Source organism: Acomys minous (assembly GCF_964271855.1).
Source record: "Acomys minous genome assembly, chromosome: 11".
Lineage (NCBI taxonomy): Eukaryota > Metazoa > Chordata > Mammalia > Rodentia > Muridae > Acomys > Acomys minous.
This window is the reverse complement of record NC_140492.1, coordinates 46614598-46640700: the sequence shown is the minus strand read 5'-3', so window position 1 is coordinate 46640700 and position 26103 is coordinate 46614598. Positions and strand designations below refer to the sequence as shown.

The following is a 26103-nucleotide window of genomic DNA, read 5'->3' as shown; positions in this document are numbered from 1 at the left end:
CAATCTGGGTGCTGGCCTAAGCCCCTCTTTTGTTAAACTGCTTACTGTCTCGTATTTGGTCACTTAAGCAAGAACATTTAACCAATGCAAAACATATGCCAGAAACTAGTGTCCTTCCCCAGTCAGAGCATTGAAATAAAAAGTGGAAGAGTGAACTTTAAATGACAGCAGCCTGCAGTGTAGTTCTTACATAAGCACCTCTCTAGAACTTGCACCGAATCTCATTCTAGCCTCTAACTTTTTGTTGTTGTTGTTGTTTGTTTGTTTGTTTTTCTAGACAGGGTCTCTCTATGTAGCTTTGGCTGTCTTGGACTAGCTTTGTGGACCAGGCTGGCCTCGAACTCACAGCGATCCGCCTGCCTCCGCCTCCTGAGTGGTGGGATGAAAGGCGTGTGCCACCACTCCCAGCCCTGTAACTCTTATTTACATCTCAGGTGTACGCAGAAGAAAGAGGGCGAGGTGCTGGGAAAACAACTAATTTATTTCCAACATTCATTGGAGCTGCAGCCGAGGCTCGGCTGGCCGGTGATGATATGGATACAGCACAGTATCTGTGTGCCTGCAGGACCCCAGGATCGCTTTGCTGTGTGGCAAAGCTCAAAGGCTTAGAGCGCCTCCATCTGGTGACAAGGCAGATCTCGTCCAGCGGGTTCTTGAATGCAGGTATACTTGATAGGAGGTGGCGGTGGCTTGAAAGGCGGGGGTCTTTCCATGCTGGGAAGAAAACGTTTCTCTTTCATTGCTGAGAATATGAGGTAGTGTTTTTAAAATCTGAGGTAGTATTTTTTTTTTAATTAGAGATATACTGATGAGGAAGAGATACAATCATCGTTTTCTTAGAATTTTTGGCAGCTTAATTCTGCAAATGAACTTACCATTAATTAATATGAGATTGTGTATATATAAAATAAAAAATTATATTATATTGTTAATGTGGTATTTTATAGTTTGCAAAGTGATTTTTTTTTATCCTTGAATCATTTATTTTGTACCTGAGAGTTATAACCACTGTTTGACAGATAAAACCGAAGCACAGAGGTTTTAAGACACTTGCTGAAGAGGAGGAGCAGGCCAGCAATTGAAGTCTTGTAACCAGATCCCATAATCTCCATGGCAACTGCCTCCTAATGGAAGGAGTTTTACTCTTACACGGGTAGAACATCCCTCCAGAGACAGAAACATAAAATTCAAGGACTTTTTCAAATAGCAACATTGCTAACTCAAGCCCCAGCCTTTCTGCACACACTCAGGGACGCAGGAAGGATCTGGTATGGGTGAGAGGGAGGGCGTTCCTGCTCCTGGGTGGGTTGCCAGGGTAATGCACTCTTGAAGACGTCTTTGTGCAGAGCTCTATTTCATGTTAGCACAATGCACCTCTGTCTGAAGTACAGCAAGGACCCAGGTTAGTGTGGGATTTTGTCGTGCCAATGCTTAAGATATTTGATATCAGGAAATAGGGACAGATCTATCAGTATTTTTATGTCTACACTCTGGCAGTCAATAGCATCTCAATTTAGAGAGATATTTGGTAAAGAGATTGGGAAAGAGAGAGAGGAAGGGGGAGAAGATATTTTGCATATTTTAATTTTTATATTACATGTTTAAGCAGGAGAATTAAAACTCAGTATTTTGTCCTCCAATTTATTTTAATATAAATATCCATAATTTTAAAAAGATTTATTTTTATTTATGTGCATGCCACGTATGAGTTCAGGTACCCTCAAGTATCAGAAGAAGCAATTAGAGGAACCGTTAATATGAGGTTTTGAGCCACCTGACACAGGTGCAGGGAACTGAACCTGGGTCCCATGCAAGAACAGCAAGTGCTCTCAAGCACTGGGCCATCTTTCCAGTCCTGTGATCTGTAATTCTTACTTCCTGGTTTGTGGATGCTTCAGTGGAGGCTTGAAAATATATCAAAAGGTACATTTGAGTCTAAGAAACATCATTTTTTCATAAAAATTATTAACTTTTTAAGGTCATATAGTGGCCAAAATACAGAATATTGATTGGTTGTTCTTTCTTTGTTTTGCTTTTGATTTTTTTTTTTTTTTTTTGGCAGTTTCCCTGTGTAGTTCTGGCTGTCCTGGAACTCAATCAGAAGACGAGGCTGGTCTTGAACTCACAGAAGTATGCCTGCCTCTACTACCCCCTGGCCCCGATACTGGGATTAAAGGCGTGTTGTGTCACCTCCATCTTTTTAATTAACAAGAAATACTTGGTTGCTCATAGTTACAGAGCAGAAGCACTGACTTTGCAACATGATATTCCCATCTTCAAATGCCTTTAGCCACACTTAAAGCTTTCCTGGGATGCTGGGGTCTTTGGGGGGTACACCACCAAGGAGAGGCTATTGTGCAGTGGTGATTGCCTTAGCAGAAAGCACACACGAGCAGATCAGCACTGTGTATTGTGGGGGCTCCTGTAACCACAGCTTAGCCCAGACTCGCTCTCAATAGATGAATCAGAAAGGGGAGGTTTACCCTTATGTGCTCTTCAGACTGCTGCATAGAGAATTTAGGGAAATAAAGTAACCCTTTCTCTCTCTCGTGTGAGGGAAGGGAAATGGGTGGAAGAGGCCTGCCCTGATGGAGAGCAGCTGCAAAGTTCTTAAAAAATTACGTCTCTTATTCAATTTCACACTTGAGCATCTGGGCCCAGCTGATACCAGTCAGGTCAAAAATGAAAATGAAAAAAATAATGAAGATTAAAAGAAAACAATCAGTTTTAGCTCTGTGGTGAGGTGAGGCTTGGTTCTTGTTTCATGCCTACTGACCTGTGTCCAGCATCTGCTGTTCCAGCTAAGGGAGCCAGTGCAGAGAGGGAGACGGAGTCAGGAACTGTGTGTTGAGCCCTCACCAAAGGATCTTGGGAAATCTGTACGTTCTTTCTGAGCTTCTGGAAGCTGCCTTGCTCATTAAATTATGAGAGGAATGCCTGTAGTCTTTGTACCAAGTAAATATTTTATGATGGAAAATGGTCAGTCCTACATATCCTATATACTCACATTTCCTTTTGATATTGGCACCATTTTCTTACTCCAAGTCCAAACAATAGTGCGCAGAAAAAGAGCAAAGCCATTACAATCACAGGCCAGGACATTCCATCTTGAGGTTTACTAACTGTAATACCTGACAAGGGAACACAAAGAGGTGAAGGTTAGTGCCAAATTTTGGCATTTGGAAAAAAGAAGGGGGGTTCTGTAGCTCAGTGTAGCCCCATGGTAGAATGTTTGCTTGGCGTGCATGAGGTACCATGTGTGATCTACAACTTCACAAAAGCAATAACTCTTCATATGAGAGAGATATGCTTTCCCTAAGGATTATGAGGTGTTCATTGACTGTGACAATACATTACTTCTTATAGATGACAACACAATAGTTGATTAAGTATCCTACTAGTAGTTTTCTACAACTACATGAGCATATATCCCTATGGCTTGTAATCATGATCTCTGTGACGGTTCAAACATCACCAAATTACTTGCTCTTCCAAGATGTAAAACAAGGAATTGTATTTTGCACTGACATAATTCTTATTAGTTGAGCTGCAAGAACACTGTTTCAACAATCTTTCTTGACTTGAATTATGTTTTCACAAGCCTGCAATGTTTCTTCTACTATTTCAACTGGCAAATTCTTATTCTATTTTCCACTTTCACATTTTAACTTAAAATATAAGCACTTTAGAGAATTTCCTATTTTCCCATAAAAATCAGGTCTTTCTGTTAAATTCTAAAAACACTTTCTCATAACTCTTATCACAAACAAGTTTAATTGTGTCATTATTTATTTTTTATAGTCATCATCTGTAGGATGCCCATGTCATTGTATATCCAACAAGTGCCAGAGTATCTGGAAAGGTGCTCAAAAACATTTGCTGAGTAAACAAAACATAAACCACAAAGGAGATAACAATCAGGATGTAATTTGAATAAATTATAATAAATTAAAAAATAAACACCGGACAAACAACTCACTGGTGATAGGGTTGTGGTGAATTCTACTAGTTCTCCTTTCAGTTGTAGGGACATCTGGGGATGCTTTGGTTGTACCGGTGATGACATCTAGAGACATAAAGGCAACACTTGAATTTATCTGGACAGACATCTCAATATGACCAAGTGATGTAAACTCATAATTGAATTTCAAGAATTACTGGCAAAGAGGTTCAATCTGAACAGCCTCAGAATAGCTATGCTAAATATGACTGGGCTACGGATCACTTTCTACAGTCAATTCAACTCTAAAGACCTAGGTATAGCAAGGCTGTCTAAACATTCCCAAATAGGTGAAATTTCCTGAGTGATTACACAACAAAATCTGTATACTTCTCAATAACAAGGCAAGTATGGCTGAAGAAACACCCTGAAAAACATGATATGGTTCCAGCCATGGGACCATAAGACCCTGCTGATCAAAATATTGATTCTCCGTACTTTAATATAGTAGAAGGTTGTCAGAGATTCTTCTGTGTCTCTGCCTCTTCCCCTGGTACTCACCGTGAGGAGCTAAGCTTGCATTTAAAGCGGCAGAAGTGTGCATCTCACTGGGTGTCCACGAAACTGCTAATGGAGAAGATATGCAGGGTCAGCTTTTACAGTTATATTTTTTTCTCCATCATCACTAATTGAATCTAACAATCAGGGAAAGGTACATTAATGTGTACTTAAAATAATAGTATTGAGCATTCTTGCAGTGTATGTTTGATTATCCCCAATACAGTGGGGTTTGAGGGGATGTGCATGGATTTAAGCATAACTAATTGGGAAATTAGTTTGGCAACAGAGAAAGTTTTGGTGATGGTCGCTGCTGAGGTTTAAAGGTGCCTCCTCTAAATGATGTTGACAATGTGAGGACATTAAAAAGTGAGTCTTTAAGGGGTCAGTACACTGAAGGAGCGTTCCCCTTGATTTATGGTCTTAAGGCCCCTTTGGAAGGGTCCTTGTAGTGCTGACCCTGACCTTTCAACTTTGTGCCATGTGAGGACCTGGCATGAAAGTCTTTATCAAATGCCTGGATCTTGAGCTCCCAGCCTCTAGAGCTATGAGAAAACACATACATTTTCTTTATAAACGATGTAGTCTTATTCTGCCATAAGTATGAGAGTGGGTTGAATTAGTCACTTTGGAACAAGAAGAAAGAATGGAAGAAAGCTTCTTCAACATGAGCAGTGGGCTTTCATTGCTTTCATGCGCATCCCACAAGGAAGTGGAAAGATGGGATGAGCCCCATGTGTTATGGTGGCCTTTGGGCAAGTCAACATGTCAGTAGGACTTTGAATACCTTGTTGCAACATTCATAAAAGAAGAACAGCATTTGTGCTGTGGGTCCCTGGCATGTCTGGTCAACTGTGGACACTGAACTGCACCAACAGTGAACTAACAGACCTCCATGGCTACAGGCCTTGTTAGCCCTGGCAGAGTGTCTGTGGGACAGCAAGAGGCAAGGTTTTCCCTTGAGAGGATGGCAGCAAATCCCTGCAAGATACATGGTTTCTGACTTTGAAACATGCATCCAGTAGAATGTAAAAAGATGACTACAGAGGTATATGCTTGCTATCGATGGAAATATGTTATACTTATCCACTTAAATTACTACTGCTTCCAGTTAGGGACTCTAGTGTGTGCAAAGACCAAAGCAGACAAATGGAGGAAACTAAAACTTAACCCCTGCTTTCTTGTGTACCCCCTGCATGTCAACAGCAGCTGCAGCTGATTACGGGTGCATGCAGAAGCTGCATCTACTGTAAGTACAATGCTTCAATCTCCTCTGTGACCTTGAATAATGTTTTGTTCTTGACTGAATGCTGAGATCTACAGATGATAGACTGATCCTTTGCTTAATGCTCAGTTTTTGTGGGTAAGCCATTATTAGGCAGTAATTTCATTGACAAAGAACAATGGTTAATTAAAAGGCAACTGTGAGCAGGTTAGGATTTGGATAAAATAAAGAAGAAAACGGATTTTTCTGCATAATTTTCTTTTTATTATAGTGTTGCCTTTAACTTTTTACTTTCAGAACCTGGCATCTTTTAGTAATCTTTTAGAGTATGTTAGCAAGAAAGAAAGGGATTTATCATTTTATGCTAGGGTAAATATTGTTGAAAAATTGCTATCTATTTAGGAGACGTTGGTATTTAAAGAAGAAATAGTATGACTGGATGTTTATTATCAGCGCAACATTGAAGAACATTCTATAATAACTAGTAGCCATCCAACACTAACAAGCTTTGTTCTAAAGGTGGAAGGGCATTTTTTTCCCTGTCAGTACCAATTTTTTTCTTAAATTAAAAAAAAATCACACTTAACATAATTCAATGAGATGATCAAATCTTCACCACAATCCACACAAATTATATAAATAGCAGTACTTAATATTATCCAAATTGACAATTTGATAACATCTCTTTTTCAATGATTGTAACATTTTTCATAATAAAACAGTATCGAATAAAAGTAAAGTATAAAACCCATTTTGGAGAAAGAGAGTCATTTTTACACATTTTATTTTGTTTGCTTGGTCTCATTCTGTGGCTCGGGACCTCTCTGGATAAAGCAGGCTGGCCTCACATCTGTGGCTTGTCCTTTAACCTCTCTCTCACTCCCACGTGCTGTTATCACAGACCAGGGCCACCGCTCCTGCTTGTTTTCTTTTTGCTTTCAGCATTATTGTTTTACATGTGCTAAGAATATAGTGGTAGTGAGGGAAGTGAAGAAAAAGAAGTTTCCATTTGATTCGACATGTCTTTAAAACTTAAAGTGGGCAAAGGAGGAGTTTCAACACCAAAATATGTTACAAAGTCTTTCAGCAAGATGAAGAGGCGAGTGCTCTCTTTTTGCATTTCCCATTTCCATGTGCATTTGGTGTGCCTCTGTGTGGTGTGGGCATATGTTCATGTGGATGCCTCTAAACACGTGTCATGCATGCATACAGAGACTTGGGATTTAGTTTTGAAATAATCCTGAGCTTGAGGCAGGATCTCTCAATGAAAGTTAGGCTTTGCTGACAGGGCTGGTCAAATCAGGCAGCTTGTTGAGGGGAAAGGGCACCTGTCTTTTCCTTCCCAAGCTAAACTACAGGCAGGCTGTCACACCCACACATTATTTACACAGGTTCTATGAGCCTGAACTCATAGGTCTTATACTTGCAAGGCAAGCACCTAAGAACTGAACCCTTTCTCCAGACCCTATAAACAGTTCTTACATCACTGTTTCCCAGAGGAGAGTAGTCTTCTTGAATCCAGCAGGTGCACAGAATCCTGTATAAGGTAGAATTGGCTGCCTCAGATGACCTACTTTTCATTAGACCTGCACTTTTCTGGAAACTCACAGTCTCAACATTTAGATGCCCATTCCTTAGCCATCCCGCTTTCCATTCTTCAGTCATCTGAGGAGTCTCTAAGCAAAATGATGTTGAGGTCTTCACTTTGTTGAAATCATATGTGTTAACACCTCATCACGCTTATCAAATACATGAGTCCATCATCCTTTGAACCTTCTGAATGCCTGCTTTCATCAAAATCCTTAATGAGCATGGCTTTGGCATGGGAATAACAAATGCCAGGATGACCAGTAACATTTTCTTTTAAAAAAATTTTTTTATTAATTTATTCTTGTTACATCTCAATGGTTATCCCATCCCTTGTATTCTCCCATTCTTCCCTCCCTCCCATTTTCCCCTTATTCCCCTTCCCTATGACTGGTCCTGAGGGAGATTTCCTCCCCCTGTATATGCTCATAGGGTATCAAGTCTCTTCTTGGTAGCCTGCTATCCTTCCTCTGAGTGCCACCAGGCCTCCCCCTCCAGGGGACGTGGTCAAATATGAGGCACCAGAGTACATGTGAAAGTCATACCCCACTCTCCACTCAACTGTGGAGAATGTTCTGTCCATTGGCTAGATCTGGGTAGGGGGTTAAAGTTTACCGCCTGTATTGTCCTTGCCTGGTGCCTTAGTTTGAGTGGGACCCCTGGGCCCAAATCTGCCTATCATAATGTTCTACTTGTAGATTTCTAGGACCCTCTGAATCCTTCTACTTTGCTATTCTCCCATGCTTCTCTCATTTAGAGTCCCAATAGGATGTCCTCCCCTCTGTCCAAGTTTCCTGGTAAGTGAAGGCTTTCATGGGACATGCCCCTTGGGCTAGTATGCAGAAGTGAATTAACCCAGAAGCAGAAAGACTCAAATGGTATATACTCACTTATATCTGCATACTAGCCCAAGGGGCATGTCCCATGAAAACATTTTCTCATACAAAACCAGTATCAGCCACAGCTGTGAACACGGGGGTAGCATCTCATAAAGTCTTATTTCCTTTCTTGAGTGGCTCCTGGTGAAGTTTGCTGAACAGGAAAGGGTTCTTCTCATCTACAATAAGGGCTCAATCAGTTGCAGTGCTTCCCACTTCTTTATTAGCTATGATACATTTTGCTCTTCACTTCTGTCCTGCTGACAATTGTCGAGGAACTCCTGGCACAATAGCAACTGTTTCTATTTGTTGTAATCTATTTGGAATTATATCTAAGTCTATAAGTATCTGAATTTTTGCAGTTCTTTAAAAATTATTTTTGTATTCTCTAAAAAACTGATTAAATTACTTTTTGAATTTGATTATAAGCATTTTCACGCATATATCATTATCCTTCATTCTAATGTATGCATTTTAATTTTTTTTATTTTTTTATTTTTTATGAAACCACAGATAGTTAGTCTTCTTCCTAGAGGGTTGTTGATTTCAACTGGGTATGTGGGAGGATTGTTGCATCATTTTTATCCATATAGATGACTGTCCCCATTTCTATCTGAGCAGGGTCTCATGAATCTATGTTGGCCTTGAATTTTCTATGTAGGTTGGGATAACCTTGGACTCCTGATGATCCTATTTGCACCTTCAAGTGCTAGGATTATACGCATGTATCCCACCATCCTTGGCTTCAGAAGTAGACTTTCAATGAGCCATTTCTCAGCTGTCAAGTCTTCCATAAGGGCGTGTGCTGAAGTCCTTCCTTGATTTTTGTCACAGAACAATGCTGAGCTTGCAAAGGATGCTCAGAGAGCAGACATAGAAACTCAGGTGGTCTGTCTTCTGCCTTTTGCCTTTCCAATCATGAAAGACATGTCTGGGTATGGCATCACTCCTGTCTCCAGAACCTACTCAGTGGTGCTACCTACTGTGCCCAGTTTTGTCATGACTGGCAAGTTCACTGATGGGGCCCTCACAAGGCTCCCAATTATAAAAAATGAGATGGCACACACAAGTCATTGTGGCCAGAGGAAAGGGAATTCTAATAGAAAGTAGACTTTTAAATAGGAGAAGGAAACATTTTCACTTGAGGCTGACTTCAGAGGAAGCAGTGGAGGGACGGGAAGCAGATGCTGCTTTTCAGGAGAGGGAATATAATGGGACGGGAGTCAAGAGTGAGGCTTTAAAGGCAGAGGATGGAAGTGCTGAGTTTAGAGAACTGAGCCAACAGGAGACTGCAGGGGTCATTGCTACACTGCCTGAGGTTCTTCCATGGTGTGACCCTGCCATCATTGACACTCAGTTCCTCAATAAAAGCCCATTTTTTTTTACTTCAGAAAGAGGCTGCTCATATGACATAGTACTGGATGGTTTGGAATTGGCGATGCTGCTCTGGACTCACTTTTGCTGACCAGGCTGGCCTTGAACTCACAGAGGTCCACCTGCCTCTACCACCAGAGTGCTGGAATTACAGATGTGTACCACTGTGTCCAGCTGCTACTGTTCAATCCTTAAACTTTACAAATACTAAGAGTCTAAAAATTTCTAGCCAGGACTGGGGGCAAATAAAGCAACATAACATTTGAGAGTTACATAATTTATGGTCTAAGAGCACAATCATATTTTTCAGGCATGTGTGTGTGTGTGTGTGTGTGTGTGCATTTCTATGCATGCACATGCATGTGTGGAAGTGTGTGTATATGAATATGTGTATGTGTGTGCACACATGTGTCTGTGTGTATGTTTTTGCATGTGTGTGCATATGTCTTTGTGTGTGTGCACATGTTTGTGTGTGTGTGTGCGTACATGCATGTGCACACATCTTTGTGTGCCTGTGTATGTATGTGTTTGTTGTTGAGCCTGAGTTTGCTGACTTTGATGCGAGAGTGAGTCAGAGGTTTCAGGGCTCAGAGAAACCCACAGTGCTTTTTTGCTGGTCTGGCTCAGATTGACTGGCTTCCGTGTAGCTTTAAGTTTCATGAGCCCAAGTGGATGGCAAGAGAAATCAGGAAGGAAAGTAATTAAGATTAAATTTTCCACTCCATGGCCTGATCACCTGAGCATTGGGGTGAAAACATATTCTAAGATGTCATTAACTTCACCCATTGGGGTACGAAGGTGGTCCGCCAGAGTATTCCCATTTCATAGGCGTTTAAAGTAAAAGAAGAATTTCACTTCCTGATCCTGGGAAATTTGGAAGCTGAAGTAGAATTTGATTCCATTGTTTTTTAATCTCAGCCTAGATCTCTTTAAGTTAATAAACAAAGCGATAGCAAAAGACTGCATTAAAAATATTCTTATGAAGGCAATGCAATCAAAATGATAGCAGTATTTAAATATGTATGAGGTCCATAAAATGAATCTCCCATGACCATGTTCACAAGCAGCCAGGGACCTAGAAACAGACACTTATCTATTATCATTCTTTTTCTGCCTGCAAGTCCTTCATAAATCTATTGAAATAAGCATATTGAGAGGAGAAAAAGAAATCCCATTAGCAACGCCTGTCCTGACCCTTGCCAAATGCATCATCCAAAATCGCATGTCGCATTACAGCCTAATTCAACTGGCAGCAATGTGTTTCAACACAGTCCAGGAGTGAGTAATCAATTTTAGCTTGTTGGATTCTAATGGATTTCTGAAAATGATTATAAATAGAGCAACCCACTGCAGGGGATTTTTTTTCTTCTTTTGAACTTATGGAGAATTGCATCTTACTCTCCAAGCATTGCGAATGTGCATCTCCACTTCCAGTGAGCATCCTTTGTCAAATGAGTGTCCGAGTCCCTTCCCACGCCTTATTGTTTCTGAGGCCATTTTAGAATAAGAACACTAAGGAGATGCACAAATGAAGTTTTCAAATGGTAAGGACAGAAAATGTGAAAGATCACACTAGTTTATTTCATTGTAACTGTATCAGAAAGGCTAAGAATACAGTATATAGACTACAAAGCAAGGTGAAGCCGCATGGGATCTTTGCTTTCTAGTTTCTGAGCTAGACGCTGCCTTGGATAAGCTCTATGCCCTACCTCAGACTGATGTACAGAACGGTAAGTCTTTTCCATCTTTTCTCTTCTTTCTTTCCTTCCCTTCTCCCCTCCTTCTTGACTATTTTCCCACCCCCAGGACAACATAATAACAATGTAAATCAATATGATTATGGGCTGAGGCCGTAGTTCATTTGGTAGAGTGCTTGCTTAACATCTATGAAGTCCTGGCTTTGATCCCAAGTACCACCACAGGGAGAACTAGGTATGGTTGTGTGTGCCTGTAAGCCCAGCATCCAGGAAGTAGAGGCAGGAGAATCTGACGTTCAAGTCAAGTTGTCCTCAGCTATATCGTGAGTTTGAGCCCAACATGAGCTACATGAAACATCATCTCAAAAATAAAGTACAAACTTTCTAATTAAGTAAATCATTTCATTTACTGTGTCTCTTTGCATGTCTACCTTAGTCTTCTTCTTTGTCCATATGCAATGATATTTTCATGCATTGACCCTCTAATGAGCACAGAAGTGTGTCTCTCATTGATATAGAGTTAGTTACATAGGGCAGTGAGCAAGAGGTCAAAAGTACTATGTCCACATTCTTACATGCCCTACATCTTAGCATAATTTAAGAAAAACTTACAATATAAACAATAAAAAATCACAATGAAAAGTATTATGGTGAGAATTAAACTATAAAATACCTTATATACATAATGTAAATTTATATTGGAATTCAGTCTTTTCCGATAACATCCTCAGCAAATTTTTATCTCCATTGCTATACAATTTCTACTCTATAACCAACTAAAGTTCCTTCATTTATCTGAATGTCTCTCATTCCCTGGTGCCTGTCCAGATGTTACTTTAGGGACTGAGGGTACAGGTAAACAGACAGGCTTCCTGGCTCTTGCTCACAGGTCAGCCTAATGAGCAAAGGATGATAAGACACTAAAGTACAGGAGAGTTTACACTTCATTACAAACAACCCTGCTTTCTATTTCACCAGACTGTGTGTGTGGATGTGTTGTATGGACTTCCCTCCTTTGTGTAACTAACATTTTCATCGTTACTTTATATCCACTTGATAAAACCTTTAACTGTGTCTTTGCATATAAGACACATTGAGTATTTTAGTTCATTGTGGCAATTATCTTATTGTTGGTTGGTATAGTCCCTTAATCTTGTTTCACTTTTATCCATACAGATAGATTTTAGATAGTTATAGATAACACTATACTTGTCCTGTCCCTTATTATTTCTATCAGTACTATTCTGAATGCTAAAATTTACATACTGTGACTAATCCATGCATTAGATTATAGTCTTTATAGATAATATTTTTGAGATAGAATCCTGTTGTATAGTTTCTGTTATCTTAGAACTCATGCTGGCCTAAAACTCATGCCTAACTCCTTGTTTCGGTCTTTGATGTGCTGGGATTACAGGTATATGCCACCACATCTGACTATATATTTTTATTTTTAAAAATCAAAAGCTACGTGGTGCCTTGGCATTTTTTGGTCTGAACACAGAGTGATTAAGATTTATTTATGCTGTTACACATGGCTACTACCTACTCATCTTTTGTTCTTCTATAACATTTTTATTCAAGTATACACCCATTTATTTGTTCTATTGACCATGGCCATTTAGATTACTCATATTTTTCCTGTATAAATGGATTTTTCTGCCAATATTTATGCTCATTCCTCCTGTGTACAGTAAATTTTTGGAGGGTTTTTTTTTTTACTGGGAATATGATGAATAGGGTTTGCCCCTGTTTAGCTTTCGAACATCACTTCTGAGCTGTGAGAAGTGAGTGGAACAGCATATGCTCACCTGTACAGAAGTTATAATTATAACACAGCACTTGGCAATGCCAGTGTGGAAAAGGTTACCTGCACACCAGAAGAGGATACCAGATCTCATTGTGAGCCACCACGTGGTTGCTGGGAATTGAATCCAGGACCTTTGGAAGAGCAGTCAGTGCCCTTAACCTCTGAGCCATCTCTCCAGCCCATGAACTAGGTTCCTTAATTCCACTGTAAGTTATCAATTCTTTTAGAGACAGGAAAAAAACCATACTTTTATTATATATTTTAATGTTCTTTTTTATTTTATTTATTTTATTTTTATTTTTATTTTTTTATTTTAATGTTCTTATCTTGGCATCAAGATCTTAAACTATTCTTAAACTATTCATTGAATTTCATAGATTTTGATCTGGTTAGTTTTGATCTGTGGGGTTTTTTTGGTAAGTTTTTTTTCATAATAAAGTTTATAAAATTAAAAAAATGATCTTAAGCTATATGCAATTTGCTTCTGTATATCGTGCAGGGTAAGAGTGCATTTGAATGCCTCTTTTTATGTCCTAATAATCAATATTTCGGGTAGGATTGCTGAAAAGTCCCCCTTTTTCCACCACAATCTGCCATGATACCCCTGGCATATATTTAAGCTGCACATATCTGTACATCTTTTTCAACACTCTCCTTTGTGAACACCACTTTTCCACCCCTTGTTTGGGGCCAGAGATTAAACACAGCTATCAAGCATTCATACATGCAATAGAAATGTGTTAAATTATGGAAGGTATTCCATTGGCTAATGATGGAGGAATGTGATGATTAAAGATTATGATTAATCCAACTTTGGGCCTGAGGTCTACCAAAGAGATAAAAGAAATAAATAATATTACGAAGACCTATACTGCATGAATTCTTTCTTCTCTCAGATTTCCCGAGGACAAATTTTGAGTGGCACAATGACTGAGCCAGCAATGATTTTCTGACGGTTTTAGATGTACAGCTTAAATGCTTTTCAGTGCCTGTGCTCTTTGTGCCAGAGAGCCCAGCAGTTAAATTCAAATTTGCACCTGAGGCTAGCAACGTCCTCACTTCTTTTTGTTCTATTTTCCATGTCACCTCACCTATACAACTCTTTGGCTTCTGCCATAAAGAGACAGTAGTTATCCTCTTTGGGCTGTTAATATATACCAGTGTGGCCTCTGCAGTTGGCAAGGTTTCAAGTTACAATGGTGCCTTTAAAGTGCTTTGAACAATCTCTTCTACTTAAAAAAGTTATGTGATGAAATTTATTCTTTGAAAATTCTCTCCCTACTTCCCTCATCCAAGTCCCCTGAACTCTCTGTCATCTTTCTTCCATCTTCTATTATCTATCTATCTATCTATCTATCTATCTATCTATCTATCATCCACCTATATACTATCTATGTATCTATTATCTTCCTTCTTTTTCCTCTCTCAATCTCTGTCTCTCTCTGTCTCTCTGTCTGTCAGTCTCTCTCTCTCTCTCTCTCTCTCTCTCTCTCTCTCTCTCTCTCTCTCTCTCTCATTTTCTTGGTAACCCACTGAGTCTAATTTAGTGCTGCCCGTATATGCACAAGTGTGAAACTACCCAGTGGAAGATGACCAACCTCTGAGGGGCCACACCCTTAAAAAACCCAAGTGTGTCTCCCTCAGGAGCATCAGCTGTCAATAGCTTCTCATCTACACATGGGAGTTCATTCTCTTTCATTTTTCTTACTGATAGACATGTCCTGAGTACTATACACTTTCTACACAGGCACTCAGAACGTTTTCTGACATTTTCATTGGATTTTGGTTTTATTGATCACCTTCTCTCTTTCTTCCTCTTTTCTTCCCTCTCTTTCCTTCCAGGAGGCAGTGTATCAAATCTTAAGAACTATCTATGTAGCAGAAGATGACCTTGAACTAGCTTCTGGCTAGTTCTTGAACTCTTCATCCTTTGTCTTTCAAGACAATTTCTCAGGTGCCATGGCAACCCCTGCTGCCCAATCTCGACCCTCCCCATGTCTGTGTATTGAGATTTTTTCTTTGTATCATCATTTACCATGTATCTGTTTCTTGTCTCAGAGAATTGGAAACTGACATCTGCTTTGTCCATATCTGTATTCTAATCACCTACAACAGTACTTTAAGCATATGGTAGATGCTTTATAAATGTTCAAGAGTATGGCTATGAGCACAGGACACAGTGGCTACTGAGTGAATGAACGGAGGACATAGAGGGAACCATGGATATACTCAACAGTTTTTTGCATCTGTCCCACTGGAAGTCCGGGAAGAGGTGAAGCCTTTGATAGTCGTGCTGGAATCGCTGGCTGAAAGACAAAATTATTTTCAGAATCCAACTTTTTTTTTCTTATAAAGCTGTAGTTTAACTTTTCTTTGCTGTACTATTTTTAATCTGTGTGACTCTGGGGACATGGGGAATGTCCCCCGCAACTCCAAACTAGCTGTGCTGAGGTTGGTGCTTTGTGTTTCGTGTTTAATGCTAACTTGTTGCCAGTGTGTTTCCTTTTTCTATCCTTGTAACCTAGTTAAGTTAATATTACCTTAGGATCTTGGCAAATGGACAGTATAATATAATACATGCTATCAAAATTTACTGCTGGAGAGATGGCTCAGTGGTTAAGAGCACTGCTTGCTCTTCCAGAGGTCCTGAGTTCAATTCCCAGCAAACACATTGTGACTCACAACCATCTATGATGAGATCTGGTGCCCTCTTCTGCAGATAAAGCCCTCATATGCAATAAATAAAATAAATACATCTTTTTAAAAAAAGACTACAATGATCATCATATCCATATATAGTCACTACAGGGGAACTCAAAGTCAAAATACCAGTATCAATAAAAAAAACACTACGCTTTCCCAAACCTCAATGTTTAGATATAGTAGTAAGATATAACTTAGTTGAATATGAAGCACAGGAGGAAAGCCTTACTATACTCACTTTGAGGAGTTGTGTCTGTTGTTGACACATTCCCCTCTGCAATGGTCACTGAAGATGTAGCTGGATATCCTATTTAGAAAAAAATAGAAGTTGCTACAATATTTATAGCCACATGTTTAATGATGACACTAATCAGGAGTGTCCTTTGGAAAAATCCAAGTAGACATAGTCTAATGGCCTCATTTTATATAGGAAAAAAACTGAACATAGGAGAATATGTTTATGGTTTCTTAACAAAATTTGTATTATTCCTTTGCTATTAATGCAGTTCTTTTAAGTTCAAATCTATCATATTCACTCTTTGAAACATTTACTGATTCAGTAAATACTTTGTATCAAACATGATTCTAGGTGCTAGGGTTGTAGCAATAACCAGTATTGAGACCTTGTATCCTTCAGGCACCAAAATTGAAATTTGGAATATTTCTCCTCTGCAGCCTACATTCATGGAGGAGACATGAATAATTGGAGCAGACATGGAAGAAATAAATAACTCAATAAGGAATCCAAATATAGCAATGCAGACGCCTAGGTGTTCTTAGACCTCAGGAATGTCGAGGGAGAATTGGACCAGGGACAGACAGGTGGAAACTTCCCTACACACTGTCACTTAGTTAGCTTGTGGCACCAGGACTACTCCCCAGGAAGGCTTTGTTTTTTCCTGTGTGTGGTGCAGATCTGGCTCTGGGACCATCACAAGGTACATCTCCAATGTCAACAGCAACAGGAGAGCAGAGCTCAAATTCAGGCTGCTGCTGAGCTCAACACTGTCTCCTTCTTAAGGCTTTGAGTTTGAATTGGTCTCTAAAGGTTGTTTTTTGCTAAAACCCAGCCTGCAGAGTTTGTGACTGTGAAAGATGGTGGCTGGTAACAAAACCACTGCATTCATGAACTCACGGCAGCTGTGGTTGCCTGCATAGCATCAAGGCAGTCAGCATCTGGCAGAGAGGGAGGAAGGGCTTATCAGCCTTCACCTCTAGCTGAGGTCAACAGTTGACAGATTATCGAGAAAGTCTGTTTCTTTGAAGATGTGGCCCTAGGTAGGCTGACCAGGTTCCAGGGCGTGGCCAGACACCTATGAGTACACAAACTAGAATAATTTGACTAATAAGAAGAAAAAAAAGAAGGACACAGAATTTGGAAGGGTTGGGAGTAAGGAGTAATTCTTGGGGTGGGGTGTGCTAGGGGATGAGTAAGGAGAGAATATGATCATAATTCATTGTATGTATGTATGTACCTATGTATGTAATTATCAAAATTTTAAAATGTTATATGTTAAAAAAAGATCATGTTGGACTGTAGAGAATTTTTAAAAGAATTTTTTTGTGTGTTTCTCTAAGCATTCACATCCCTCCTATTTCTCAGCATCCATATGGGGCGGTTTACTTCCGTCTATTCTGGTTCAAGGCTAAGCTTGCCTCACAGCACAGTAAAAATCTCTTGGTTTTCAATAATTGGTTTTATAGTATGACACACCCTACAGACAAAAAGTATGACAAACCAAGTGAAAGAGTATTGATTGCTATGTTTCAGTGTGAAGACTTACTGTTCCAAAATTTTGCAAGTGTTCATACACACATCCTCATGATTGTCATGTCGAGGAAAAAATAAAAAATAAAACAAGCAGACACCTCACCCAGTTTATTTTACTTATACTAGCTAAGAACCCTCCCTGAGGATAGATAAGGGTTAAAACCTTCCAGGCCATTTCTTTTTAACTCTATAATACTTCTCACTAGAAAGGAAGAATCACTCTTTCACAGTTTCTGTAGCCTATTTATGTGGTTTGGGTTGAAGAGAAGAGAGAAATATGTTCCCCAGGAGTTAGTGCTGGTGCCATATGGCACTGTGTCAGCTGCTCCTCAGCCCATGTCCTTGTCCATCTTTCCTAGGGACCTGCCTGGTGGAGAAGGAAAAGACGGCTGAAACACCAGAAGTTCCATACTTTGCTAACTTTTTGAAAGTTCTGGAATACTTTCCAAGTGTCCATGAGGGGACAGTGGCCATTTCTATTTTTCATATCCTGAGTTGCCTAAATTAGAACTAGTCTGTTAAAGGAACCCCCTTCTTCTCTCTTTTGCCTCATTCATGCTCTCCAAAGCATGGGTCTAAGCCAGGAACAGACATTGGAGGTAGTGCTAGAGTCAGACCATGGCATGATAGAGCTGTGTCCTCATCTTCACCACACACACACACACACACACACACACACACACACACACACACAGCTCAAAGCCAATTCATGCAGCTGAGGTAGACCTATGCTTGCAGTAGGGAGAGAAGAGAAATTCTACACTAAATTAACTTTTTTAAGCTTTGACACTACATTTGACAAGACTTTTAAATTATTGACATATGTCTGTTCTAGTGGCCAAAAAAGAACAGAGGACATTTATTATATGAAAAGCAAAGTAATTTGTCTGAAATTTCTTCCAGGGACCAAGAAACTATTCAACAGAACTTATTGAACAGAGAATGATGGAGAAAATAATTTTTTTGTGCCACCCAGTCCAGCTTATGTAACCAACCAAGGGCAAGAATAAAAGTGATTTGCAAGTTCAGTTAGAACAATGTGGTTAGTCAGGCTCAAGACTTTCCTTATATTCCTGTGATATTGGATGAAAAATTAAATTTTTTTCACTTCACAGTGTTTCACTTAGCCTTTCTCTCACTAGAGCATCTACTTGGATGAACTTGGACCAATTTGCCTCTTTTCCTGCAGAAATGAAAAGTGCTCTCTATCATCTAACCTGATGTACAGAGAGCCTTCAAGAGCATTGGTAGGATGGCAGACCTGCACTTAAGAGTATCTGGGCCATATGAACACATTCAAATGAACATTATCAGTCTCAGTGGTCAGTGTGCAGTGGGAACTGACCACTGTGAAGAGGACAAGTGTGGAGGTGTCCTAAAACCATCACAAGGACCTTGTCACAGGGAGAATGCTTATTTAACAGATGTTAAATGAAAGGTTAAGAGGACGGACCATATATCACTAGAGTATTGTATTAAAGGGTTTCAAGACTAACTCAATGCAGATTACAGCAATCAAGGCAGAGTTCTCCACGTGTGTCATTTAGTTGTAGACATGACAAATGTTAATAATCTTATAAGTTGGTCATCTGGGCCTGGCAAAATTGGCCCACAGGTAAAAGTGCTCACCATGCAGTCCAGGTGACCCAAGTTCAATATCTGGGACCTGGCATAGAAGGAGAGAATTGACTCCCAAAACTTACTCTACTGTTTGAGCCACCTTGCTAGCCCAGAATTTTCTAGACTTAAAAGAGAGCATTGCTTTTTTTTTTTTGGTATGGATGTTGTAGAGTCATACTTACAATAAAAATTATATTAAGATGGTTGAAGAAAGAGTCAAAGAATGCAAGGGAGCTCTTGTCTCTGACATATTACCAACAAAAGAACCACACGTTTCATTCTTGGAGAATGGATTTCTTAGAAGCTACCAGTCCACAGAAGAGAAAGATGAATACAGGCCTTCTGTGTGCCCTCCCTACAGCAGCAATAAAACTTTAAACAAGAACAGGTTCATCCACCATCCACAGGTAGAGCCACAGCCTGTACTGACACAGGCAGCAGACCTCCGAGTCTGACTATTTAGGCTCTGTCCTGTCTTTTCAGCCTTCTGCATGACTTTGCTTTTGCCATTTAAGCTCTTTTTGCCTCAGTATTCTTTCCTGTAAAGTGGGGGTAATAGTAATACTTAACATTTGCACTGTTGGGAGGATGAAATGAAGCAATACATTTATAGTTTAGAATAATCTCAGACTCACTGGGAGAACTCAACAAATATCAGTGTCACTGTTCAGCTATCTGACACAGACATGGCAATGGGGACAAGTGGCTCGATAGTTGCTAGGAGAAACCTGGAAGGCACTTGAGTGACAATAGTCTAAAATTCTTTACTTAGCCCCATATTTATTCACACAATCCTGCTGAGTCTTCTGTCTCCATGACAGAGTTGAAACTGTCATCAACCCAAGTCACTACACATCAGCATCACTCGGTCTTTTGCTCTTGCAGCTACCACTCAGTGCACACACAGCCTCCCCTTTCTTTTTCCTTGAACACTAAGTAGACACAGGAAGTGCTGGCATTCAGATCAGTCTAAACCCACAGCCTATTGGTTGACCTCATCCTCACCCAACCTTGCCTCACCTAGCCCCAGAGCAGCTCTCTTTCCACCGGTCCCTCCCTGCTTCTCTTCTCATGGATGGGTTCAGTTCATTTACATCTGTGTTTATGAGTGCAATTTCAGTCTTTCGACCTGCGTAACTTCAATGTGAAATTTAGAAATAAATAATCATTTTAAAAATAAAGTTTAAAAAGTTTGAAAAGGGTAGCTCGAAGACCCATTTTTGTACCTTTCCCCTAGGTAAGCCCATCCTTCCTTCCAGACTTTGTATGCAGACATCCTCAACCTCATCTGCATGCTCATCCTGGCACTCTGAGTACTGCTGTTGTAACTGGTTGTGGTTGTGGTAATGATGGAGCTGGAGAGAAGATGTCTAGACATCGGCGTATGTCTGTCAAACGTTGTACTTCTAAGTCATATTCCAGCCATTCTGCCTTGTCGTCTTTTCAAGTCTATATAGGTACAGTGATGGCAGAAGCTATTGGAGTTGCCATCACACACAAATCAACAACATCCTCTAATACCTTTTAACTCTCTCTGGTACCCCCTTGCCTTAGATCCCAACGTCCTCACCTGCTGGTGCTCTTCTGACACCATCCAATAATAAGTCTCCCGGGTCTGTTCTCCATCCATTTCTGACATGTTTATTTGTAAGTCTCTAGTTTTATTGCAAGCCCTGGGCACTCATTCCTCTGCTGTCTGTCTCCCATGCATGGCCATCCGCTTTCTAAAGAGCAGCTGTTAGGAGGAGCAGGCTAAGGGCTAGAGTCAGAGCAGACCTGGTATTTTGCTCAAAGTGTTCAGAGTAAGAAACCAGACTGTGAGGAACAGATACGTTACTGATGAGGGCATAACATCAAAATCAATGTCATTTGGGGCAAAGGGTCAAATGTAGACATAAAAACAAGAGGCTGAGTCAAAGAGTCTGAGCATAGAGTTGACAATCAAGGCAGGACTCATTCAGTTTTAAGCTCTGTGCAAAGGAGGAACTGTCTAGGTCACTCATCACTGTAATACGGCACCTTAAAAAAACCTCCTAATGTATTGCAGGCACTCTGTGTTGTTTGTAGAATGAATATCACAGCCTGGGTTGATGCCTCTGTGACCTGTTGTTTCTGGGAAAAGTAGCCAGTTTCTAGCCAGTGAATTGAAAGGACCAGAGCACTCCTGAGGGCGGCCAATGATGGCTCTGAACTTCCTTCATTGAGGCCCCGCCCTAGGCTTGTCAGGTGACCCAGATTGCTTCCAGTGATTGCAATCAGGTCCCATCCTTTCCTGGAAGAACATTAAGAAGGCTCAGTGGGACTCAGCACATTAACTGGAGTTGAAGAAGGGGTTTTCTCTGGGTGGCTCTTGCTGTTTGTTTGAGCTGAGAAGTTCTCTTTCCTGAATTAAAGAGTGTTGCATCCATGACCCCTGACGTTTGTTTTAAAAGCCGCCTTTCATTTAATACAAGAGTACGACGCCTGTGCTTGCAAGCAGACACGGAGCTTTGTAATGCTGTTTGAACTACATGGCTTCTTACATCTAAGAGTTTAGAGTGAACCTTTGCCTTCTGAAGTTGATTTCAGTGTCATGCTCTGTCTGGATTCCTTTCTTGAAAGAACCTTCAAAGGTGGCTCCTACCAGATTCTGAGTCAGCAATCATGAGGGTTGTGGTTTTTTGGCTTTTGCTTTTGTTTTTAATTTAACAAGGACCCTCTAGGTTGCTAAGATTAAATGGAATGTTCTCTATAGTAATTCAGTGACTGGGTGGGCCAAGTAGAGAAGCTTAATTTAGGTATGTTTGCTAGCTATTGATTTAACATAGTCTCTTTGGCATATAGCAACCAGGCAGAAAGTTGTTTCAAACATAATCCGTAGTGTCCATCTTGGTGAGTTCTCAATTGGATTTTGCAAAGCAAAAGATATCTGTCCTAATTATATCAGAGTCTGATCTAACACCAGGTTTCTCAGACTTAGCTCTGTTAACAGTTTGAACTAAACACTGCTTTGTGATGAGAGCTGTGCCATCCTGTGTTATTCAACATATAGGAGAAGGCGTCATCTCTGCTCACTGGATGCTGGTGGCACCTTCCCACCTCACTGGGACAACCCCAAATCTGTCTGGACACTTATACATGCCCCCTCATTGTGGGGAGGGCAAATCATTGAACTGTGATTGAAAGAAGGTCTCAGGTCCATGAAGTTGTATCTTACTTTAAGGAAGGCTTGGATTCTCCAGAAACTTCTCAATTCTCTCTCTCTCTCTCTCTCTCTCTCTCTCTCTCTCTCTCTCTCTCTCTCTCTCTCTCTCTCTCTCTCTCTCTCTCTCTCTCACACACACACACACACACACACACACACTACATTAAATAACTTTACTGTGCCTTCTCTATTAAATTAGAAGCTGTACTTTTTCTCTTTTATATTTCTTCACAGAGTGGCATTTGATCAAATATGACATTTAAGATGTTGGCTAACTCCACAAACAATCCAACTAGAAGGCATTCTTGTCGGGATATAAATGCCACAAGGGCATTTTTGTATATTTTGGTTATTGTTTTGCCAGTACCTAGAAAAATCATTGATGCTAGTAATAATTGGCAAATGAATTGATACCTTATTTTCTTTTTTAAAATAAATTTTAAATTAAAACACAATTACATTCTGCTAAAAGAATCTAAAAGGACCTGTTCCATTTCCTAAGGTATTATTAGAGCTTTTAAGTGGCACCCAATGCTTGCTTTGGTCTGTGTTTCCCAGTCTCCTTCCTTGCTTCTCAGATACATGCTTCTGTCTACTGGAACAAGTTTATCTACCAAAACTTTCTAAAGGGAGCACAAACATAACTGCTCACACCATTTTCTCCAAGGCTTTTCTCAAGGTCTTCATCTACTCAATTAAATAGGGTGCATACAATCTCTCTCTCTCTCTCTCTCTCTCTCTCTCTCTCTCTCTCTCTCTCTCTCTCTCTCTCTCTCTCTCATACACATATTTTCTCTCTTAAAAAACCACTTTTTGATCATCTGAACCCACAGAGACCATTGGTAACTCAAAGTGTGTGGCATTTCCAGACACATCTGGACATGTCCATTGCACAGGTTATGGCCCCATCACTTTCCTGCTTTGAATTGGTACGGTCATGTGTGTATGTCATCTCTCTCATGTAGGCTGCAAACATTTTGAAGGGAGAATAAAAACTGCCACTATTTTTAACATCACAGGGTTATTATATATACCGTTATCTAACTACAATATTGTAGGTATTAAATGCCAGGTCAAAGTACAATATTCTGCCAATTCTTCTATTTGTTGAATTATTCAACTAATATTTTTTTTATCACCTGTACATACTTTCTAGCTATGTGTCAGAAGACAGAACAAATGTGGTCTGGCCTCTTTAAGCATTTAGCGTTTAAGCATTAGCGTGTTAGCTAATGTGGTAAGAGCCTGAGGTTCAGAGCCAGCAGAGGAGTGTAATTCAGCCGCTATTACCACTAGGTGTTGGTCAAATTCCCCCTCAGGATCTCTCTGTCCTGTCCAGACAAAGGGAAAGGGGAGTTGTTTTCTCCACTGTGTATGACGAAGGAGGGCAAAGAACACTTCATTTCCCACCCTCCTTCCCTCTCCCGCCCCATTCCCCTCCCCTAGACCCCTGACCGGTGGGGTCCTCCTCCTCCACCTTCTGACCAGAGCCTATCAGGTCTCATCTGGATAGTCTGCTTTTAACATGGAAACATTTCAGATAATAACAGTGCGGTGACTCACATTTGTTCACAATTCCCACTCTTCCCTTTAAAAGACGGAGCCTCTGTCTGTTTCCGTGAGAACAGGCGTGTTTTTAACCCTAATGGGGCTGCCTGGCCTGGCCTCAGTGGATGAGCATGAGCTCAGCCCTGATGTGACTTGATGTGCTGGGGTGGGTTGGAGGGAGGGTCCCCCTTTTCTGAGAAGGGGAGGAGCATGGCAAAGAAGGTGGGAGGGTGGGACTGAGAGGAGAGGAGGGAGGGAAATGGGATCAGGATGTAAAGTGACTATATAAATTAAAATAAATTTTGAAAAAGGAAGAAAGCAGGGGTGACATGCAGTCATAGGCAGGAGAGTATAACATTAAAAAGGTATTTTTTTGCATAGCCATTATTTCTTAAAGTACTTTGTCAAGAGGAAGCCAGCAGCCATATTGGATGTCATCCTAGTGAGAGGTCAATTCAGGGAGCACTGAGGTGCCCTGTTTTTTTTTGTTTTTTTTTGTTTTGTTTTTTTTGAGAATGTGTTTGAGTTCAGATGTGTGTCCTTCTGCTCCGGCTGAGCTTTCAGATGACTAAACCTCACCGCACTAAACATCCATAGTGTTACCAGCTAAGCTGCTCCTGGATTCCTGGCTCCTAAAGCCACTTATTATTACAACTTATTAAGTATCGAAGTAATTTTCACATAGCAACGTAAAGACAATACATAGGATGCTGCAGAGGTTTAAGATGACATTATTATTATTATTATATGCTGATGCTCGCTGAGTGAAAAACGTCTCAGTCTGTTGTCATTTACTCATGAAATAATGGTCTTTGAGAGTGGTAGGTTCAAAAAGGAAAGAGGAGGGTGAGGCCAGGGAGGAAGGAGGAAAGAAAGGGCAGGAGAGGAACAGGATTATGCAACGCCAAGAGCAAGAACTAGTCAGCTGGACGTGCAACTTCTGGCAGGTGATTCGCAGCCATTTCTCACCTGCCATCTGCTTCTCACTTTCTGCAAGGTAGCTGCATGTGACAGTGACTGTAGGCAATGTGCAGAAGGCCACCAGCTAGAACAATTGTTCATTCCAGGGCACCGCTTTTATTTTATTCCATTTTCAGCTCTGGTTTTCAGGCAAAATTGATAGCTTTAATTAAATATGAAATGAAAGCCATACTTCTGCTCTACATATAATTTAGTTTTTAAAAAAAAATCAGACAAGGTCACCATGGATCTCTGTATTGTACAGAGGCCACAGACATGGGGGTTATGATCTGTCTGCATCAATGCCAACCTTTGAGACTCCCTGTCAGGTAGGACTTTACCATAGCAACACTGACCAAGGGCTCCCATTCTTAATGATGCCATGGGTGGGAAAGCTGAATTCACAGCACTCACCAGCCATCTTATTGCATTAATTTGAGACCAGGCAAATTTAAATATAAAATGCTCTAACTATCATAAGCCCACAGTATCCCTATTTGCAACCACTTTTCTTAAATCCCCAAGGAGAGCATAGCTGTGGAGGACTGTCAACTTACTAAGTATATAATAATGAATGCAGAATTTAAATTCCTCACTGAATATTTACTCATCTCAATTTTTCCACGTCTTCAAGTATTAACTCTTAAAAACTATGAGAACAATACTTCAGTTTGTTTCAAATATCATAGCAAGGGAGGGTATGAGTCATGTGAATCTGCTATCTTTAACCACCTGATTAATTAAAGTATTAATAGGTTATGTAAATTAAGAGTATGAAAACACTCTTACTTGTAGGAGATACTTTGTCATTTGCAAAAGCTTGTGTACCCAGCGTAGATCTTGTCACACTGGCTACATGTTCCGTTGTGGCAGTCACAAAATCTGAAAGTGTAAGGCAGATATTTACAGTGGATAAGTATTGTGAGGAAAATATTTATTCAGCTCTAAAATATTTTATTTTTTCATTATCTAGCAAATCAGTATTGATGACTTTGCGGTGGACCGGACAATGAGATACACTGCTGAGTGGGACAGGTACACAGAACTATCTTCTTATTTTCTTTAAATATTTTGAAATGTTTATTCATTGGTCTGTGTGTATGTGTGTGTGTAAATTGAAGCTAAGATGTAGTGTTTTACTTATATTTTACACCCACTTTATTTCCTTCAACTGCCATTAGGGTATTTTACAAATAGTTCTACTGAAGGAAAAATGTAAAAATCATTTTATTTTATGCATACGTGAGT

General features: G+C 40.2%; 1 protein-coding gene across 6 annotated transcripts in view; it reads right to left on the bottom strand.

The window, feature by feature from the left end:
* Positions 1-470: 470 nt before the first annotated feature.
* Positions 471-26103, bottom strand: part of CD96 (CD96 molecule) — a 72479-nt gene continuing 46846 nt past the window's right edge. For 2 of the 6 annotated variants that reach the window (XM_084801276.1, XM_084801278.1), the window contains exons 8-14: positions 25645-25737; positions 16011-16079; positions 15304-15375; positions 4502-4567; positions 3980-4066; positions 3008-3131; positions 471-714 (exon numbers count right to left, since the gene is read on the bottom strand). In XM_084801276.1, the coding sequence (XP_084657402.1) occupies positions 606-714; positions 3008-3131; positions 3980-4066; positions 4502-4567; positions 15304-15375; positions 16011-16079; positions 25645-25737 (620 nt within the window). In that variant the 3' untranslated portion in view covers positions 471-605. The remainder of the gene's footprint in view (positions 715-3007; positions 3132-3979; positions 4067-4501; positions 4568-15303; positions 15376-16010; positions 16080-25644; positions 25738-26103) is intronic. The other 4 variants (XM_084801277.1, XM_084801281.1, XM_084801279.1 and 1 more) reach the window with 4 other exon arrangements.